The 23,488-nt window shown below is 37.9% G+C and overlaps 1 protein-coding gene across 4 annotated transcripts in view; it reads right to left on the bottom strand.

Annotated features, from left to right (window-relative positions):
* LOC124613480 (tubulin epsilon chain-like) overlaps window positions 1–23,488 on the bottom strand; it is a 159,145-nt gene that overhangs the window by 107,268 nt on the left and 28,389 nt on the right. For all 4 annotated transcript variants that reach the window (XM_047142189.1, XM_047142188.1, XM_047142187.1 and 1 more), the window contains exons 2-3: window positions 22,657–22,880; window positions 22,407–22,522 (exon numbers count right to left, since the gene is read on the bottom strand). In XM_047142189.1, coding sequence (XP_046998145.1) covers window positions 22,407–22,522; window positions 22,657–22,880 — 340 coding nt within the window. The remainder of the gene's footprint in view (window positions 1–22,406; window positions 22,523–22,656; window positions 22,881–23,488) is intronic.

Raw genomic sequence — 23,488 nt, 5'->3', positions numbered from 1 at the left:
GCAACACAAGAAGTTAGGTTTCCATACCACAGCGCAATGCATAACCATAGCTTTAAGTCAATGGACTGTACTACAGCAGTTGTTAAAAAACTTTTCAATCCTAAATTCACATGTGGACACACAAAATGTAATGCAATCATTTCAAATGTTATTGAACCGTATGCAGCTCAGCAGGCTTTAAATGAACTGGAAAGCGCTCGATTCATTTCTGTAATGATTGATACGTGGAATCATCTGGATTTGAAGTTGGTTCCTCTCCTTATCAGGTATTTTCACCCTGAAAGTGGCACCACGGTCAAAGTGCTCGAATTGGTTAACTTAGCTGGAGAAACTTCAGATTTACTTCAGAATTATGTGCTGGAGGTTTTAAAGAAATATGATCTTGAGGGAAAGGTGATTGCAGTTTCTTCAGACAACACTAACCCCAATTTTGGTGGTAAGCAGAGGAAAGGAAAAAGCAATTTGTTCTATAAACTGCAACAGAACACAGTGAATAATATAGTAGGTGTTGGCTGTCCAGCACATGTGGTGCACAATTCCTTACAAACTGGCTCAGAGTGCCTACCCATCGACTGCCAATTAATTGTAACAAAATCTACCAGCATTTCCACATATATACAGTAAAGGTTGAATCTCTGACGTCATTCTGTAAGTTTACTGAAACTGAATACAAAACTGTACTTGAGCACAGCAAGACAAGGTGGCTATCTCTGCTACCAGCATTGGAAAGAATTGTAAAGATATTTCCTGCTTTGAAATCATATATCATTTCCTTTGGTAAGTGTCCTGTTGTCCTTAAACAATTCTTTGACAACTCTGTGTCTATTGTTCTTCTACATTTTCTTGTTACCCAGCTAAATCCTTTCTCCACAACAATTAAATGTATCGAGAAACAAGAAATCACAATAATGGAAGTTTATCAATAAACAAACAAATTATTGGGCAAATTACAATGTAGAAAATCTGAAAGATTTCTCACATCCTTTGTACATGAGAATCTAAGAAAGCTGGAAGAAGAGGGTGAAATTACTGTAGAACAATTCCATATTTATGCTGACATCTTCTACGACTCTTGCATTGAGTATATTAAAGAATGGTGTTCACCATTTGTCACACCTTTTAAAGAATTTCACTAGGTTAATACTGAAAAGGAGCAGGTACAGTGGGAGGATATTCAGGACTGTTGTGTTTTTGTCAAACGTATTGTACCAAATTTTCCTGTTGACGAACACGAACTGTTCGATGAATTTTCATGTGCACAGAACTTCACAAAAAATGAAGGAGACAATAAAAGTGTTAATGAAACGTGGTGTAAAATATTTGCTTATTTCAAAAGTAAAAACATTAACATGAAAAACATAATTCATTTGATGGAGTTTTGTCTGGCAATTCCTGGGTCAAATGCTGCTGTGGAACATGTATTTTCGTTAGTGAACTCTTTGTGGTCAGATGAAAAAAAAAAAAAAACAGAATGAAAGTTGAAACAGTGAGAGCCTTGCTCATTGTCAAGACACACTTTAATGGTGTACCATGTACTGACTTTTATGATACAATTTCAAACGAAAATGCACTTCTTGATAAAGTACATAAAAGTGAAAAGTACAGTGATAGTGTGGCAGAATAATTGTAAAAAGTGATTTGGGAGCATCTGAGTGCATGTGTATTAAATTTAGTCAGTGCAATATTTATGTCACTTTTTTTTTTTTTTTTTTTTTTTTTTTTTTTTTTCTTCATTGTCCCAGGTTTTTCTCTACTTTACTTTAAATGTCCCCTTTTTCAATGAAAATGAAATGGACACCCTAGTCTACTGTGACAAATACACTGTCTCCATTAACCATTAGCCTATCCTTTTGGTATACACTTCAATTTTTTGCAAAATCTCACTGCTGTCAATTTCAGGTTTTAAGAAGCTTCCTGTAACTTGTATTTTGTGAGCTCCAATGCCTTCAAACACTGATACTTTGTTGTCACACTGGTACTTTGTTGTCAATGCTTCTGCAATTAATAGTTAAGATTTTAAAAGTATTCTTATCTGTAGGGGGCATTTCTCTTGATCTTATACTGACACTTTGTAATGTAGCAGAATGGAATAGTACGTGCTGAAAAGGTCAATGCCAAGCATTTTGGAGGCTGCAATAATATTTGTGTGATATTATATACTCACAAACCTTTCAATTGCATTGTCCTGCATGTGCCACATTTATGAACACTGATAATGTGTGCTGAAATTTTGTGCAAATTTAACTAACCTCTGAGATTATTATTTTTGAGAAGAGGATACAGAAAAGCAGTAGTAGCAATAATACTTGAACTCAATGTAAAGAGACTGAAATCATGTTAGTATCAAAAGTCATGGTGCAATTACAAAGCAATTAAGGAATGTAGTCAATCACTTGTTTGCAATACATATTTCATGCAATTTTTATGTAAAACCAGATTTCTTTCAACATAATAATTACTTAAAACTTGTTATCACTATCTGCCAAACTTAAGTCTGTAATCAGTCTCATGAAAGCACTGAGATTTCAATTGTAAGTTTAATTATTACTATATAAAGAATGCTTTTGTAACTGCTGAATGTTTGACAACACCAGTCGCGATAGCTGCACTGCATGTCTTGAACCAGTTTTGTAACCAGTACACCTGTGTCAGTTTTATCTGTGATGTGATGAAATAAACATATTTTACAAGTACTTCTGTGCATTTTTGACTACATTATTTGTTGCTGAACACAATGCAAAGTGCCTGTCAGTGCATAACAACTGCGCCCAGATGATATTTTAAAATGCATTATAACTGAGTTACACACTCAACACCTATTTGACGATCAGCAAGTTAAGAATTTGAAACGTAAAAGAATTTGAAATCTAACCATGACAGCTGCTTACATTTTAACTTCCGGGTCCCCTGTAGTTATCAATTTCTGGACTGGAAGCACAGTCGCCTAATCTAAAATGCCATTTCTCCGAAAATTACTTGTTCCAGTGTCTGCCACAATTTGCAGATAGTTACAGCTCATTCCATCGATGGCTGCCAGAACAGCCTCTTCAACATGTTTAATGAGGCCCCCAGGCGTACATAATGAGTGCAGCTGGTGTTCCTTCCCAACACTTGCTCTCACTTCCCTGAGGGGTGCCATTTCCTACCAAGTTTTAAATTTCAAATACCGAACAGAGACCACTGCAACTATGTTCACTAAGTAACATACCATATTTACTCAAATCTAAGCTGCACTTTTTTTCGGTTTTTGTAATCCAAAAAACCGCCTGCGGCTTAGAATCGAGTGCAAAGTAAGCGGAAGTTCTGAAAAATGTTGGTAAGTGCCATCACAACTAACTTCTGCCGTCGAACATATGTTCTATAGGCATGCTTTGCAGGCACAAAGATAAATATTGGCGCCAAACCTCTGCGTAAGTAAATAATTTTTTTAAAAAAAAGGTATTAGACAAGCTTTTTTCTCCGCCCCGAGTTCCGACCACTGCATTTTCATATATTATCCAACGAAGTAAATAGGAATTCCGAATTGTTCATCTTCGAATGTAGCAGTTTTTCAAAATTCGTAGCAACAAAAATAAATTTCTTTACATAAAAATATCAACAATGCACAAGGCTTTAGGATTGTCGCACGAGTTGATAGGCTGGGGCTCATTAAGATTTCACGTAGCGGCACCTATTGCTTTGTGGAATTTTGTGAAGTGCTTGTTGGTGTTAGTGAACCACGATGGAACGCTTTCATTATAGTTCCAAATTCAAGAGGGGCATTATTTCTTTTGCGGAACAACGTTCTAATCGTGCTGCTGGTCTGCGATACGGGATTGATGTGACCAACTTCAGGCGATCGCGACTGCAGAGATACAAATTATTTGAATGTTCAAGTAGGAGGAAAGCATTTAGTGCGCCAAAGTGTGGCCGATATCATGCACTAGAAGTGATTTTAAAATGAATTTGTTAAGGAACAATGTCAGAAATTCCTGCCTGTGAACGCTGAAATTTTAAAAATTAAGGCACATGAAATTGCGAGACAGCAAAAAATCGAAAATTTTAAGGCTAGTCGCAGCTGGTGGTGGTGGTTAGTGTTTAACATCCCGTCGGCAACGAGGTCATTAGAGATGGAGCGCAAGCTCGGGTTGGGGAAGGATTGGGAAGGAAATCGGCCATGCCCTTTCAAAGGAACCATCCCGGCATTTGCCTGAAACGATTTAGGGAAATCACGGAAAACCTAAATCAGGATGGCCGGAGGCGGGATTGAACCGTCGTCCTCCCGAATGCGAGTCCAGTGTGCTAACCACTGCGCTAGTCGCAGCTGGATTGATCTGTTTATGAAGCGCTGGGGTTTTTCACTTCAGAGGCGAACAGAAGCACAGAAGCTGCCGAAAAATTATGAAGAAAAACTTGTGGAATTTCAGCGCTTCATAATTAGACGGCGCACAGAAAAGCAATACCTTCCTGATCAGATTGAAAATGCTGACCAACTCCCATATGTTTTGACATGCCGTCAAATTATACGGTTGACGCCATAGGAAAGAAAAACATAAGTGTTCTTACATCAGGGGGTGAAAAACAGCGGATGTCCGTCATACTTGGTTGCACAGCAGATGGACATAAATTACCCCAATTCATAGTTTTCAAGCGAAAGACTTTACCGAAATCAGAAGTGTTTCCAAAAACTGTAATTGTACGAGCAAACGAAACTGGGTGGTTTTCGGAGGGCATGATGCTGGAATGGATTAGGCGTGTGTGGAATCGTCGTCCTGGCGCAATAGTTGGTTTGTGCAGTCTGCTGGTATTGGATGCGTACGAAGGCCATACACCACCTGCAGTAAAACGAAAATTAAAGGAAAGCAAAATGGACTTGGCGGTAATTCCAGGCGGGATGACGTCAATTGTGCAACCACTTGACGTCTGTTGAATAAACCATTGAAGGACAAGCTTAAACGCATGTACACAGACTGGCTTTCGAAAAGCGACAGACAACTGACACCAACAGGGCATGTAAAACGCACAAGTTTGTCACAAGTATGCCAATGGATTTATGATGCGTGGAAGTGTGTTCCAAATTAGACTGTGCAACAAGCATTTAAAAAATGTTCGATATCCAATGCACTACATGGTACGGACGACGATGCTCTGTATGAAGAAATACGCAACAAAGAATAGAGCGATACTGATTCAGAATCATGACTGATGTTTTAAAATTTTCGCATAAGATGTATTACAAACCTAATAAAATTTTGTTTCAAATTTCAGCGTTTAATTTCTAAGTTATTTTCATTCTTATTTTATAAGTGTTGTTACTCTGCATTGCACAGGATAGAAAAGTGTGGAGAGCTGCAGCAAACCAGTCTACGGTCTGAAGACAACAACACACTCTTCATTTGAAGTCATCACTAAAAATCTACTACGAAAATCCGACTGGCAAGACTGTTTGGGATGTGTGTCAATATGGCCAACTCTTACGTTCTGAATTTTTTCCTACCTGTGACATGAGATGGTTGCTAATAGGAACTTTTATGAATCGTGAATCACTTGCAGTATTCTCTTCACCATAAGAATAATACGAATGTAAACATTATGCCATGTATTCTTTCGTATTTGCTGCTATCTCATTTAAACCCTGTCTGCCTAATAAACTACGAAACTAGAGTGAGAAAACAGCAAACGCCGAACAATATATATATCACGTCATGTTTATATATTTGTATCATTCTTATACTGAATAGTGATACAGTCAGAAATGAAGCACGGCAACAGACTAGATTTTTACATCTAAGATGACTCTAATTTCTGTGCAGAATGTCTGCAAAGATTTTCAAACAGAGAAAATTTTTCGCTAAGGCCGGTCCACATGCAACGATCTGTCTGCGCAGTATACATGCAAAAGATCGCTGCAAATGTGTTGTGTTCACACGACACAAACTCAAATCTACTACTCGCCTGCCATTTGTCGGTGTAGAAAACAAATATCAGTGGCAAGCGACTACACTCGCCGAAAACGTCAGAAGTTTAATTAATTTATTTTGAAATTTAGGAATTGAAGAAATTCTGTTGTGGTCTGTGTTCGCAACTTGTGTTGCAAAAAACATTCAGACAAAACGCAGGAAACAGAGAGAGCGGTCAAAATGGTATACATAGTGGCTGCTAAAGCGAAAGCATTTTTCGCACGTACATTTACTGCGAGAGTTGCAGGGCCACCCTAACGACTGGCGTAATTATTTACAGATGGATGTCGAAACTTATAATTGTCTCTTAACGCTCATAACCTCTCATATTATACGAAATAATACCTGAATGAGAAGAGCAATTTCTCTCCATGAACGGCTGACGGTGACATTAACCCATTACTGGCCATTGTCCCTTTTTTGGGACGCGTATATTTTACTTATTTCTATGTAAGCAATGGAGCTTTTAGCCTTTATTGTTGCACCTGTAGGTTCAACTAACTGCTATAATGCCTGTAAATGTGAAATAAATAACTTTTTTCTAAGTACTTCACGTCAGGAAAATTATAAACTTGCTGATTTTTTGTTCTCGCGCTTGGCAGCACTGTATGTCTGCTGGTAGTTCCTGGACGACAATGAGCTGTGATTTAGTTGTTGGGGCGTGTTTGTTATGAACATATGAATGTCTGTGTAAGATTAAGAATACTTCAGATTTTTTCAAGTAAGTGCAATATCGATATATTTTATGCGTCCCAATAATGGGACAATGGCATGTTACACTATCATTTATTGTTGATGTGCCCTATTCTCGTATACACGTATTATACAGAGAAGAATTGCATTTTACGTTCTTTATATCTGGTTTTTTCATATTCTATTCGAATTTTACGATTCCAACAGGATAAAAACATGCTGTGTGGACTTACACTTGAAGAAATTCTAGAAGAACTAGAGAACCATCAAGAGAGTGACGATGAAGATGCTGACGTAGAATTGGCGATTATTCCACCCGATGCAGGTGTAATAACAGATGAAGAAGACATTGACGAAAATGTACTGAACAATGAATTTGTTGTACAAGATGTAGCCGGTACTTTAAAGCTCATAACCAGCCGAGATGAAGCTAATGCTACAGTTGTATCTCCAGAAGCCAAAAGGAGGAAAGCATTAGGGCATGGAGCAGAAAGTGGTGCGTTATCTACAAAAAAATATAAATGTAAGTGGTATAAATGTCAACCAACGTACACAAACACTAGTGAATCAGGGAAGAGCAATGAACATTATGTTGCGGAATGTTTAGCAAATAAGACAGTGCGCCAGGTGTTTGAGGATTTCTTTTTTTTTTCTGAGAAACTAATAGATATTATTATTGAACAAAGCGAAATCTATGCTTGCCAACTTAACAAAATAAATTTTCTGCTAACCAAAGAATAACTAAAATCATTTATTGGCATACTACTTCTGAGTGGTTATCATAAGCTTCCCCATGAGAATATGTACTGGGAACAGGCTCCTGATGTCGGTGTTCCTTTAGTCTTCAACTCCATGTCAAGAAATAGGTTTTGGGAAATAAAGAGATTCATTCATCTCAATGACAACTCCAAAATAGACAGAAACAACAAGAGGTACAAAATGAGGTTGTACTTTGAAATTCTGAAAAAGGAATTTGGCATATTTCATTCAGAACTCTCAATTGATGAAATGATGGTACGTTACTATGGCAAACATTCAGCTAAAATGTTTCTGAGGGAAAAGCCTATCAAATTTGGTGTCTTACAAGTTCCAATGGCTTTCTTTATAATTTTTCGCCATACTGTGGCAAGACTGACAACAAACAGGAGCCTTTAGGTGCAAGGGTAATAAATGAACTAACAAGCATGATTCCAGAATCAGAGTATCCGAATGATAAGCTTTTTTTTGACAACTTTTTCACCAGTGCCGACACACTGATCACACTCAGAAAGAGTAAAATGAAAGTTACAGGAACAATAAGAGAGATCCGAACTAATGCATGTCCTTTGAATGACTCAAAAAGAATGGCGAAAGAAAAGGAACGAGGATTCTATGACTACATGTTTGACAAAGAGAATGAAGTTCTGGTTGCTAAATGGAGTGACAACACACCGGTATGTGCAGCGACAAATTACAAATTACAATACTATCACTCCTCTGAGTTCTACTAAAAGATACTCATGGGCAAATAAAAGGAAATATCTGTTACAATACCACATCTCATTGAAGAATACAGTGTCCATATGGGTGGCGTAGATCTACTGGACAAACAGATATCACTTTATAGGACGAGGATAAGGTCAAAGAAATGGTGGTTGCTACTATTCACACAGATGATAGATATCTGCGTAGTAAACACATGGCGTGCATACCAAATTGCTAACTCTAATGAGAAGCTCCCACTTTTGGATGTCCGATGGAGAATAGTGATGTTTTACGTATCAAAGAAAACGGGATCAGTACCAAAAACCAGAGGACCACAAGGACGCAAATTGATGTGGGGGCGGGTGAGCACAGATGTACGACTAGATCCAGGAAATCATTTCATTGTGCCAAGTAAAACACAGAAGAGATGTGCTTACTGCAAGAAAAAAACAACAAAAATTTGTGATAGGTGCAATGTTAGTGTACACGACAAGTGTTTTGCTTCAGTTCATACTGAATAGACATTCAATAATATTAAAACATTCTTTATTGTGTAAGTAGGCTGTTTAGGTTTTTTTATTGGTAACGCCACCTCTGTATGAAAATCACTGGCTGTGCTGTGTGCAGTCTGTGGCTAGTTTGCATTGTTGTCTGCCATTGTAGTGTTGGGCAGCGGCAGCTGGATGTGAACAGCGCGTAGCGTTGCGCAGTTGGAGGTGAGCCGCCAGCAGTGGTGGATGTGGAGAGAGAGATGGCGGAGTTTTGAAATTTGTCATGAACTGCTATATTTATATATGATGATATCAAGGTAAATACATTGTTTGTTCTCTATTAATATCATTCATTTGCTAACTATCCCTATCAGTAGTTAGTGCCTTCCATAGTTTGAATCTTTTATTTAGCTGGCAGTAGTGGCGCTCGCTGTATTGCAGTAGCTTGAGCAGCGAAGATTTTTGTGAGGTAAGTGATTTGTGAAAGGTATAGTTTAATGTTAGTCAGGGCCATTCTTTTGTAGGGAATTTTGAAAGTCAGATTGCGTTGCGCTAACAAAATATTGTGTGTCAGTTTAAGCACAGTCATGTATAATTGTTCAAAGGGGACGTTTCATATGTCGACCCTTAGCCGAGGATACCTCACTGGAATCTTCTGATTTTTTTTCTTGTAGTTTGTGTAATTAGTGTAGATTTTGTTTATTGATAGCGCATAATCATAGAGAGAATTTCCTTTGTAGTTGTAGTTTTTCATTGTTGTACAGTAAAACAGTTGTGGCATGCATGTAGATTTGCACCAAGTATTTCGCAGCTGCGCTGGCAATTAAGTAGACATTATTTCCATGGCTATGTTATTTTATTTTGCTCTTCAAATTGTGCTTTTCTGTGTTATCGTGTGAAATATTGTGACAATTATGGCGTGTGAAAAACGTAATACTAGGCTCCAAAGTAAACTGAGAAATGACAGTGAAGACGAAAGCAGTGTGTTAGCGCCGCAGAGTAATGAATTAACTAATGTTCAAAGTAGTAATTTGGTAATTGCGCATAGGGAAATGGAGCGGGCGGCAAACAATGGTGTAGACAGTGAAACAGGTAGTGAACAGGGAAGCGTTATCGATCGATTGGTCGGCAACAGCTCGCCTCAGGAATCGGGAATGACAGAACACAATATTGCAAATACTGCAGACTCAGGTTTTGGGTTCTCACCGTTTTCTCAAATGAGTCAAGACACATTTTCCGCTTGTCAAAATGTGAATGTTGCCGGTGCAACTTCACTGCCGAAAAGCACTGAGGAACATGTTTCAGACACCAGTGCATTGTTATTACAATTAATGCAACAAATGGGACAAAAGCTTGAAAAGTTAGACACAATGGAACAAAATCAGAGACAAACACAGCAACAGTTAGACACACTGGAACAAAATCAGAGACAAACACAGCAACAGCTTCAAAAGTTAGACTCATTGGAACAAACTCTTGAACAAACGCATGAAGATTTAACTACTGAGTTACATAACATTGAATCGAAATGTCAAAAAGTCTGTAATGACGTAAAAACTCAAATTTGTGAGCATTTTCAACCTATTTTTTCGCGGCATGAAAAGGCATTACAGAATCACGAAGCAGCCATAAAAGAACTGCAAATTATTGTTCATGAAAATCATGAGACCTTGCAAGCTAAATTTGACTCAGTTGCATCTACCGATTCGGTTACGCAACTTGCAAAAACTCAGGAAAACTTAAAGAACACAGTAGATTCGATTTCAACACAAATGGACACTCTGAAACTTGGTTCAGAAAAACACATTGAGGAAATGTGTTCACTATCGGAGAAAGTAGCCGAACTTTCGGATCAGTTCACTAACTTATCTACGAAGGTAGATGATAATCTGAACGACACAAAACCAGTAGTCTTTAATGACACAGAAGAGTGCGAACAAATTAGGAAATTCAAACAAAATCAGAATCAAATTAATACGCAACACCAAAGAGAAATCCGGGAAGTACAAGATCAGCTGACTCAGGTAATACAAGAATTACGTATTTCAGAGGCCACTCGCGCTCCAATACGGGAAGAGGGACTTAGAAATACGGAACAACCACAAAATAATAACACAGGACACTTCGGAAGTTATGAAAGTAATTGGCAAGGTGCACCGAATTTTGAAATGGAACCGCCGAAACGACGTAACAATGACCGATATGCGACTCGCCGACATGATGACTTTGACTATAAGCTGTTCATTACTACACGTAAATTCAAAACATTTAAGAATTCTGGCAACGACATTCATCCACAAGCATGGCTCCATCAATTCTCTCATTGTTTTCCTCCCAACTGGTCGTTAGAACACAGATTAGAATTTATGTGTGGCTACTTGGAGAATGAACCAGCTGTAAGAATGCGATCGGTAATTCACGATTGCCACAATGAAGGAGAGTTTTACCATGCCTTCCTCTCAGCATATTGGTCTCAGGCCACACAAGACCGAGTAAAACAAAGCATCATAATGATGAAACGTTTCGAACAATCTGAATTTTCCAGTCTTATGAAATATTTTGAAGACATGTTGCACAAGAATCAGTACCTGTCAAACCCATACAGCCCCTCAGAACTTATCCGCATTTGCTTAATCAAATTGCCTGAACATTTACGACACATTATTTTGGCAGGACGTTGCAAAGACGACATTGAAGCTTTTCAGGGACTGTTACAAGAATTGGAAATTGACACTGACAATCGCGGAATGCGGAAACAGGAACACAACAATTACAGGTCACATCCGTCACAATTCCTCGATAATAACTGGACGCGACAAGGCTATTCTCACAACACAAATCGTGACCAAAACAGACACCACCCGTATGGCAACCGTTGGCAGAGTAGTAATAATTACAGGGAAAGATCACCTCTCCGCGGTAATGACTATCACAGAGACAATCAGAGAAACAGACAATATGGGAACCAAAACAATTATTATTACGGGAGACAGAATAACTTGAGACGCAACGGTCCAGCGCGCAGTTACGATTCAGGGAGAAATTCTCCACCACTTAACCGACAAGAAAGAAACTACAGGAACTACCGACATGACGACAGACGATGTGATCGTAACGACAGACCTGAATTGCATCAGAACTGGCGGGATTCAAACAGAGCAGGGCCCTCTCGTCACGGTGAATTTGTAGAAGTTAGGTCTCCAAACCCCAATAACGACGCGCGCCAACAAAGAGACAATAGGCAATGACTCACACCGCTGGCAGCCACAAAACATACTTATGAAACTGACGACGCAGCTGCCGTAGCTAGTAATTACGTAAAAATGGAAGACATTATGGACATCTTACTCCAGGAACACGACATAAAACATAACAACATTGCATATCCTGTGATTCACATTACAGTAAATGATGTAAAATTTACGGCAGTACTTGACTCTGGCAGTCCCATTTCAGTAATTAGTGAAACAGCCTTTAGCAAATGCAACAAATCAAACGATTGTCCCACACTTCCGTTACGTAAGATTAAATTACAAGGTGCAATCTTTGGAAAAAGTGTAGATGTACGCCAACAAACCAACTTAGAATTCTTTTGTCAAAGCCACAGCTTCTCTATGAGCTTTCTTATTGTTCCATTATTGTCGACGGAAATTATACTGGGAGTAGACTTTTTGAATGAATACAAAGCAATCTTAAGCTTTCACGATGCTGAAATAAGTTTAGAAAAAGAAGGTAAGTCAGTAGCTTTGAAATTTGAAGATTGCCTCTCAAACCATGACGAAGAAATTAATCGGCTTTACCTCCTGTTAGACAACAGTTCGGAATTTTCAACGGAACTTGACACTAACAATCACTCTGCAAGTACTGACAGGGATGATGTCGACGGCATATTTGAAACTAATAAGTTAATTCAGAATAAAATTCAAACAATTGAGAATTGTAATGACACTGATAGGCAGGACCTCTTTGAGATTTTACAAGCACATTCCACAGTTTTTACTCACAAAACAGGAACAATCAAGGGATTTCAATACCAATTTCGTGTTCGTGAGCATACTAAATTTTGTGTTAGACCATACGTAATTCCGGCGCATTATAGGGACCGTGTTAGAACAGAAGTACAATCTATGCTTGATGAGGGCATTATTGAGCCTGCAGTAAGCTCATACAACAATCCATTACATGTTGTTGAGAAGAAAAATGGATCGATCAGACTTGTCTTAGATTCGAGACAAATCAATACTATCATTATTCCTGAAACAGACAGGCCCCAAACGTTGGAAGAACTTCTTCAAAATTTTAATGGTGTAAAAGTGTTGTCTTCCATTGATCTCAGATCCAGCTTTTATCAGATCGAACTTCATCCAGAATGTAGAAAATACACAGCTTTCCTTTGTTTCGGCGTTTGTTATCAATTTCGGAAACTTCCCTTTGGTTTGAACATTTCTTCAGCAGCATTCATTCGCGGGCTAAATTCCATATTGCCTGAGTTCTTAAAACGTCACATCACCTTATATGTGGACGATATTCTAATAGCAGAAGCTTTATGGGAACAACATAATCGCATCCTCAACAGTTTGTTACGCATTTTTGCAGAATCTGGAATTACAGTTAACTTGGAAAAGTCTGAATTCGGTCGGACAAAGGTGAAGTTTTTGGGACATATTATTTCTTCTAAAGGCATTCAGCCGGATCCTGAAAAGTTAGAAGCAATCAGAGCCATTCCAGTTCCATCCACAAAAACACAAGTCCGCAGTTTTCTAGGTCTCGTAAATTTTTACCGTCGTTTTCTGAATATGCAAATTCTTGTTACACCAAAACTTTGTTCTCTCACTGGAAAAAATACTATTTGGAACTGGGACGAACAAGCACAGTTGGAATTCGATTCTTTAAAAGAAGCGTTACTTCATGCGCCAATATTAGCTCATCCAGATCTATCACAAGATTTCTGCCTTAGCACGGATTCTTCTAAAGTCGGTCTTGGTGCCCATTTATTTCAAGAAGCCATAGAAAATGACATTACTGTTCAGAAAACCATTGCTTTTGCTAGCCGAGTGCTAACAAAATCTGAAAAAAATTATTCCGTTACTGAATTAGAAGCTTTAGCAATCGTTTGGGCATTTAACAAATTCCGTTTCTTTCTTTCTGGTAAGCACGTAAAAGTATACAGTGATCATCGTGCATTACAATTTCTTATGTCTTCAAAATTAAATCATGACAGGTTAAAACGTTGGGCATTGTTTCTGCAAGAATTCCGCTTCACAATAGTCTACATTCCCGGCAAGGAGAACATTGTTGCGGACGCACTGTCACGCGCACCGGCTGGGCTTGAGAAAAGTAACACAGAAGGCAACATTGAGAAAAATTTCAGTATTCTTTACATTCAGAAAGTCGCCTTTGAAAACTTCATCACCACATCTTTAAAGGACATTGCTCATGAACAAGATAAAGATCCGATTTGGAAAGACATCAAGAGCAAATGGCATGAAAAGACACACACACAGATTCGGCATTATTACCTGGTTAGAAACAACATACTCTTCAAACGCTGCACTGTTGATGACAAGCTATGGGTACTTTGCATTCCAGACGATTTTGTTAATAAGCTCATTTGGTACATTCATTTCAGCTACGCACATTTTGGCCCACGAAAATGTTATCATATTCTTCGAACGACTTGTTATTTTAACAATATGGAAAAGCGAATTCGAAGAGTCTTGTCTATTTGTAAACTTTGTCAAAAGGCGAAACCATCTACTGTCTCACATCGTGCTCCGTTGTTTCCTATCATTCCTTCTAAATTAAAAGAATTTGCTGCTGTTGATCTCTTGGGACCGCTTGTCAGAACATCTAATGGATTTTCGTACGTTCTAGTCGCTGTTGAACTTACTTCAAAATTTGTTTCTTTCACTCCGTTACGTAAAGCCACTGGACGATCTGTATCCAACGCCTTTGTTAAAAATTTCTTACGTGAAGTTGGACACGTTAGTAAAGTCATTTCAGATAACGGACCGCAATTCAGATCTGCTGTTTGGTCACGCATGCTTCGCAACCATAAAATCAAACCCATTTTTATTTCATTGTACTCACCACATTGCAACCCGTCTGAACGGATTATGAAAGAAATCAATAAGCTTTGCAGACTTTATTGTCACAGAAAGCATCAGCATTGGGACAGATATTTACACTTACTTCAAAACGTGCTGAATGAAATGCCTCACGACTCCACTACTTTACCACCTACTCTTGTACTGAAGAATGAAGAACCACCGAACAGAATCAGAGAGCTTGTACCTTTCCCGAATACACGTAAACTTCGACACAAAGACATAATTGATTTGGCTCTTAAAAATATAAAATCTGCAGCAGACAAAAGGAGAAAACTACACGGTAAAGCAAATGCAAAGAAGTTGTATATTGGTCAGAAAGTTCTCATTAAAGCTCATTCATTGTCACATAAGAAGAAACACTTGAGTCACAAATTCTTTCTAGTTTACAATGGACCTTACAGAATCCAACGTATACCACATGATAATTGCGTTGAAGTTGAAACTCTGCGTACTAGGAAGAGTATAGGTTTACACCACATTTCACATGTAAAACCGTTTATTGAAAGATAATCTGCTTTTTAACTTAGTCTTTGCCATAAAATTTTTCGCTTCACATTACTAATATGCATTGTCAGACTTAGAATCTGTTAACATACAACAATGTTTGAAGTTAAATATCCAATCAAGAACCAAGAGAACTTACTTAAACAGAAATGACGAATGCATTGTTATAGTGAACAGACGTCACAGTGTTATTGTGTGTGTACACTCTTGCTTGTTAGTTGCACGATTATGGAACGACTATAAGGCTTACATACTTAGAACATTTACCAGTACTGCTAATGAGATTTTAATGCAACATTTTGGTTTACTTGAAAAAATATTCTGGATTTAAAGTACTTTCAGTGAGATACCAGATGGCACAGTGGTTAGTTTATGTGACAGCTACACGATTTTATCACGACGCTACTAATGAGTGACAATTTACAATGTTGCTTTTGCAGTGTTTCTGTTTTATATCTGCACAGTTTTTCTGAATTCTTCTGGAAAGTAAAACATGTTTTAGTAGTAACTTTTGTGGTACAGCAACAATGAGATTGTCTTTTCCGTAGCACAACAATACGTTACAGCACAGTACTTTCTTCATCACGGCAATAAGCGTAATAACTAAGATATCTATACATAAAGCATTTCACTTTTGTTTATCATGAGGTAAGTACATTGACTTCTGCAGAACTTGGCTTTCGGAGGACGATAAGTACGACACTTCCACAGAATTATCTTACAGCAAGACGCACATTTAGCGCTACAGGACACGCATTTGAGAGATTTTGTACTTAAGCCATTTATTTTTCAAGATTTTTGAATTACAAAGAAAGTTTTCCGTGATATATTTCATTCTATTGCTGTAATCTGTAACACCTGAGGGTATAATTACATTTATCCTCAGGGGGGTATACGCCTACTTTGTGTACCATGTGTTTGGCAACCACAAGGAACCCTAGCTAATATGGTATTTGCTTATACAACTTTACACATCGGTACCATATTTCTCTAACACACAAATTACACAGCTATCTGATCATGTAACTGAGAGATAAACTTTTTTTATTACATCAGTGACAGATGTTTACGCAATTACACAGTTGGATAACTTCACACTTATGAAATTGTATTTTGTCTGTACTTTGTGAAATGCTCATATTTTTTCGGAACTATTGTGATACTATGAGAGCTTTGAATGATGTATTTGGTATGGATTCATGATTTTTAAAGTACGTTTGAGGCAGATGACACTTTTGACATGAGCAGAGAATTTTTTTAATTATTGGAGGAAGCTACGACGATTTTGAGATTTGACTGAGGTGTTATGATGTTATTTTTACGACGATGATGTGTATTATGCTGCTGAGGTATGTTTACGATTAATAGGTTGAGGCTATATGAGTTATTTGATTATGCTTCATATTTATAATGACGAAATATTGACGAGTGTCGATGGATATGTATATGTGTAATAAGGTAAGGAGTAATGAATAGTGGGTAGGGACTCTTGACTTGTGAAAAAGGATGTTGGAAACCAAGAATCGTACTTTAAGAGTTATGAAATGTGTGTAAATGCGTGAATGTATCACAATGCCGGCGAAAATTTTTTCGACAACGTTATATTCATAGGATTTTCTTTCTACAGATTTGCAACGCTAATTCTTGACCTGTGAAATATTTTTATGTGAGACTGTCACTGTAGCGGAAACTGGTGTCGTAAATATTTCCGTAAGAAAGTTAAGTGACCACCTGCACGTAATGCGTCGTGGGCACGCAGCTGTGTCAAACACCTGGAGAACAAGCCATTAGGGTGTGCCTTTCCGGAAGCACAGGTAGAAAAAAAAAAGAAAAAAGGCAGGCCTTTATCCTCGCCATTGGCATTCCTTTAGAGAAAATATTGCAAATGCGACACCCTCATTACTTCCATTAACCTTGCTATTGACATTCCTTTGTAGAAAGCATCGCAAATATTACACGCTCATTACCTGAAAACATATGATTACTCGTACTTTGTGCTAATTACTGCAATGCTTATGAATTGATGGGAAATATTCGTACATCTGCACACCTGATTATGACAAGTGTCTTTCTATGAGAGTTGAGAGCTACTGACTTACGAAATGCCACATGACTATTGAATGATATTTTTATGCTTTGCTTTTCGTAGTTGCTTATTTCACTTGATATCTGGTTTCCAGCTGTGTTGCAGCATTGCTTTTATAAAATAAAATGCATTTGCTAATGTGAACACTTTCTGTCAACAGATCTATTAAATAATTATTTTATGATCCACATTCTTTAAAAAAGGAGCACTTGGAAAGGAAAGAACAATAAGAAGGAACTAGTAACAGTAACACATAATTTTCTTTTCAAGTACATGGTAATATTTCTTTTTACAATCAGTTGTTGTGGTGCACCACTTTAATTACATAGATATTAAGATGTGAATATACATTTCCCCTATCTGCATTGTTGTTTTTACTGTAATATTTTTTCTGCTTGAGCTTTGTCATGTATAGATATAAGTTTTATATTTTTTATATTTGCTGCTGCTGTTTGCCAGGCATAGTGCTACTGAATTTTAAATTGTGTTACTCTGTTAAGCTAATTTTACTACTGACTTATTTTTCTTGCTACTGTACATTGGCTCATGTTAGTTGTAATGTTGCATTGCTTGGTAATTTATATTTACTGTAGCTTGCTTTGCAATTTTCCATTTTTTTTGCATTGCTGTTTGTGTTAATTTGTTATGTGCTGCTGCATTGCCTCGTCCCTTAGTTTAGTATCTGAGCTCAGTAGATTTAAGTTAGCTTAAGAGGAGACTATATAAGAAACTAACTATTATAAATTTATAAGAAATGCATTGAGAAGCTATCAGAAAATGGTCTGGCAAAATAAAAAGGATACTGTACAGTGGAGAAAAACTATTATTGACAGAGGATGAGAACAGAATACAGAAAGCAGAGAGAAAAACTATTTTTGACATAGGATGTGAACGAAATACAGAAGGCAGGCTTAGATAGGACTTTTGGGAATAATGATGAATGAAGGGAGATCTCCAAGAAGCAAAGAAAGTTTTGTTTTCAAAATACTGCAATGAAACAAACCCTGTCCTTTCCTTTTGTGTTATCCCACTATGTGTTTGGGTACCCTTGTGTATATATGTTCTTCCTGTCTTTATATGTTTACCTCATCAGACTTTTGTTGTAGAATTTTTCTCATACTCAGCTACATGAACTATGATGAGGAATACTGTTATCCTCAAATATAATTTGCGTTAATAATATGTTATTTACTTTGTAAAGATGTTAGACATTATTAATTCTGTTTTGTTTTAATGCTCATGTGTAAAATTGATGTCTCAAAAGTTATTCTGATCTTTTATGTATTTACTTATGTCATAATTCCTGTAACACTTATGTACATGTTTATTTCTATTCTTTTGTAAAGCCCCTATTACTACAAACGATATTTGTATTATTATGTTTTTAATGATGTGTTTTGTACCTTTGTTATTGTATTCTTATGTTATAAAATTGTAATTGACACCATATCATCAAACTAAGTAACTTCTAAGTTACATTTCACTGCACACGTTTCTGTTGGTCATAGTATATGGACAATATGTGAGAAGTAGGGACTGTTAGTATTTGCACGTGTTTTAATAATTCAGCAAGGGACTGGATAACAGCATTGCTGGTTCTAAGGACAATTCCAAAAACTTTGTGAGTGCACAAGTGGTGGTTATGGACTTGCTATATTATCCGCAAGACTCTTCGATGGTGATTGTGCACCTGCACAGTCGCAACAGATGGCTGCTGGCGTCTCTACAAGGACTGCAGTGGGTCTACACCTCTGGTGGCCCACCAATACCACAATCTCTACCAGGACTACAGTGGGTCTGCTCTGTGACGACCTACCTACCAATATTCTTCAAAATTTCGACTGACTCTGCTGTGGGTTTGCTCTGTTGTGGCCCATTACCTGTATGCATGTCAAGAGTCAGCACTGTCTTTCCGTTGGAAGGACAACACTACTTCTTCAAGACTGGATGGAAATCCACTACTTCCGTGTGCATTTTCTTCTACTGCTCAGACTTTGAGAAAAACACTACTATTTTACCGTAATGAACGATCAGGACTGTCTTTATGGACTGTGAGAAAATTTTAGCTTTTGACCAACATTGTATCAATAAGTGTGTGCATTTGATTTCGTTGTTATTGTAATTATGAAAAAATTTTTCAAATCATTATTGGCCACTGGCCAAAACAATTTGTAAAATTTTTTGTGGGGAGCATGGGGGCTATGTAAGTAGGCTGTTTAGGTTTTTTTATTGGTAACGCCACCTCTGTATGAAAATCACTGGCTGTGCTGTGTGCAGTCTGTGGCTAGTTTGCATTGTTGTCTGCCATTGTAGTGTTGGGCAGCGGCAGCTGGATGTGAACAGCGCGTAGCGTTGCGCAGTTGGAGGTGAGCCGCCAGCAGTGGTGGATGTGGAGAGAGAGATGGCGGAGTTTTGAAATTTGTCATGAACTGCTATATTTATATATGATGATATCAAGGTAAATACATTGTTTGTTCTCTATTAATATCATTCATTTGCTAACTATCCCTATCAGTAGTTAGTGCCTTCCATAGTTTGAATCTTTTATTTAGCTGGCAGTAGTGGCGCTCGCTGTATTGCAGTAGCTTGAGCAGCGAAGATTTTTGTGAGGTAAGTGATTTGTGAAAGGTATAGTTTAATGTTAGTCAGGGCCATTCTTTTGTAGGGAATTTTGAAAGTCAGATTGCGTTGCGCTAACAAAATATTGTGTGTCAGTTTAAGCACAGTCATGTATAATTGTTCAAAGGGGACGTTTCAATTGTTTGTGTTGTTTCTTACAATATTATGCATGGAGAATAAGCTTGTGAATTTGGATAGCGCATTTGGCCAATGTCCCAAAAATGGGACAGTCTGTAGTTTTTGTTCTAATAAACTGAAAATTTCCAAAACAACTTTTTCTTTTTATTCAATTAATCGCTCAATGTAATGTATTTATGTATAAAAATTTGCAAAATATGATCCGACAGAGTTCTGGCCAGTAATGGGTTAAGATTCCTGGCAACAGGAAGGAGCTATAAGGACTTTAAATTTTCAGCTGCAATTTCTAAACAAGCATTGAGTGAAATTATACTCAACACAAGTGAAGCTATTTACGCTGTCCTCAAGGATAAGTTCATGAAGGCAAGTAAAGTACATTAATTCTGTCAAGTTACAAATAATATTTTTGCTCATGAAGAATCACAATATTTTTGCTGTTTTAGACGTGTTTGAATTACAAAATACCACAAACTTGGCTGGTGTATTTCATCCACTCCAACACCAGATCTTTGAACTTTTGATAATTATTTACAGTAAACAGTCCACAATGACTTTTATTATTACGGTTTCTCAGTTCGCTGGTGCGTCAACTTCTCGTAATTTTTCAATTAATGCATTGTATGCAGTTGTCTTTTTGTTCCTGTCACTGAACTCTTTACTTTTAATCTTCCACAAACATGGGTCATTTCTATAAAGTTCAATGGATTCACTGATAAACTGTCTAGAACACTGACGAGCGTCAGCCATTTTAATGCTCTGTGCGCACAAAGACAAACACTAGACTGAACAAGCAGCTGTTTCGCACCAGATTTACTCCAACTTGTCTGCACAGATGTGGTTTGAACCCACAGATTTGAGATGATTCGCTCAAGCCTCCAACTCAAACTTCCACGTTTGCACACACCTCATGTTGGTGCAAATCTCCTGTCCACACGCAACGATCTGTCTGCGCAGAAGTGATGTGCACAGACATTTGCGCAGACAGATCGTTGCATGCGGACGGGCCTTAAACTCTCGTTCAGAACATCTATCATAAGCAGTCTATTATTTGGTTCTTGTTGATCATTATCAAAGAAAGCAGCAGTGTAAGTAACAACAAATAGCAGTCTATTGCCATTGTTCATTGTTTCGCTAATGGGGCAATCAATCCCCCCCCCCCCCCCCTCTCTCTCTCTCTCTCTCTCTCTCCAAGTGGCGGTAGTGCCCACAAAAGCAAACCATGCCGCTAGTGGTGTAAACACTCATTATCTGAATGCGATAAACAATGCATGACACAATGCATTTTCAGCTTAGAGTGACATCAACACCTTTATCAAAGAGAACGGATCAAAGCAAAATAAGCAAGCGATTCAAACCAGACGAAGCACGTGAAAAAGGAAGGGTATCCGCATAAACACAGACAGAGCGCCTGATGCATAGCAATGGCTACCTGGTAAATCATAACTGCTAGGCTTACAACTCGAACCAAACTACTGTAGCTGTGTCTTCATCCATTCAACCTAAATTTTGTCTCACGTTACAATGGACCAACTTTGTTTCTCTCCCCTTGAATTTCGAGTCTCAAATTTCAGGTGCGGCTTAGATTTGGGAAACATGTTTTTCCTTGATTTCGAGTCTCATTTTTCAGGTGCGGCTTAGATTCGAGTAAATACGGTACTCATCCTTCAAGGATGTCATAAAAAGCAAGATCATTTTATTCATCTAAGAACCTGACATTGGAGGCTATGATTTCAATCTCAGTAAAATGTTAAATACAATTATTCATTGTCTAAGGCACAGTTGAAATTGTTACCCTAAACACAGAATAAGTGCCTGCAGTGAGCAGACTGAGGAACTAAGAAACCAACTACTGCTTTCTTATTGAATGCTGGGCAAGTAAGGTGGCAGTAAGTCAGTAGTAGCACTGGGAATCAATGGGAATGGAAATGAAATGCACAAATGCCTGTGTTGTTCCCAATACAACAGTAGTCTGTATCACCTGCATACTTGGGTCACTGCTGAAGTATTGTGTGAGACATTTGCACTGTCCAGCCACATGATTAGAAACTTAATGTTTACTCATTTGTTTTCCATTATATGTCGCACAGCTGTTGTTGTCTCTCTCCCCTCCCTCCCACGTGACTTCTACGCACGTATCTCCTGAGATTAATTTTGCTTTGTTTCCTACTTGTAGAGAGATTGACTGTGAGTTGTATTGTAGACATGTGGATTAAAACAGAATTGAAATTTTGTAGTTGACCTCTAGCACTGGTAAAGAGTGTGTGTGTGTGTGTGTGTGTGTGTGTGTGGGCACATGCATATGGGCATGCGTGCATGCAAGTGAAAGAAATACAGTGCTTGCTATTAGGACAAACTCTCTTACCAATTATTTCCCGAGCCAGGATAATTTGTCAGTAAGCAGGCTTTATCAAATATGTTGCGCAATGGCCCATTTCTGTAATTAGCTACAACACTGTCTTCCATGTCAATGCATAAAGCCTGGAAATAAATATTTTTCATCAAAACAGCACTTGAAATTTGGCTGTAATACACTTTGTTTCCAGCTTACCGAAATATGTTAGCTGGAAAATGGTCACTAACACAGATGCCATGTGCAAATGCTTGGAACTTACCCTTGCTTTTACCTTTCCTCTCTCCAAGTCAGTCACAGTTTTGTACGTGGATTCTGTTGAAGATTTGGGTACGGAGAAGAAACTGTGGAGTGCTTTTGATAGTTCCATTTGCTTAGATTTCTGTAGCTTCTGTGTGGAAATTTTCTGATTCTTCCAATGGATACCATGTTCCTGAAGAACAAGTGGCCAGAATTCGTTTCCTATCTGATTACCACATTGGCCAACTGAAAAAAGATATAAGGGACCATGCAACACATTGATTATAAATTGTATTTACATTTGCAATGTTGACAAAATAGCATTTATGTTATTTCTAAATGTTTCTTTAAATATGAGGGTGGCTGACCGTTCATACTTGAGTTACAATCTTGTTTCTCTTAGCTGTATCACTTTATGCACAGTTCCTCAACCTATGACATATTTATGTACATTTGCCAACTTTTAAGCACTGGGTAAATTTACAGTAAACAGACATTTTCTGTTCACTCCAAAGGAGGGGAAAACTTAGCCATCCAGTTTCTGATATGTGATGGTGCTAGTGGAACCAGATTCCACTGAAAACTATGTGTACAACATAGGGGCAGTGTTTCATCTTGGTGGTGAATAGTTCATCAATGGGTTCAAATTTTGTCATAAAAGCACTAAAAATGGAGGAAATAGGTACATCTAGTCTCAAGCACTATTCTTACCAACTAAAGACTATAACACATATTTACATGTGCTACCTGAAGATGAAGTGAGGAAGTGGATTGGTTGATTGGTTGGGTGGAGAAGGGACCAAACTACGCGGTCATCAGTGAAAGTGACTAATGACAGGGACATGAAGGAAAAA

The sequence above is a fragment of the Schistocerca americana genome, chromosome 4, assembly GCF_021461395.2.
Source record: "Schistocerca americana isolate TAMUIC-IGC-003095 chromosome 4, iqSchAmer2.1, whole genome shotgun sequence".
Taxonomy (NCBI): Eukaryota; Metazoa; Arthropoda; class Insecta; order Orthoptera; family Acrididae; genus Schistocerca; species Schistocerca americana.
The sequence above is the reverse complement of the archived record's forward strand: the minus strand, read 5'-3'. Positions and strand labels throughout refer to the sequence as shown.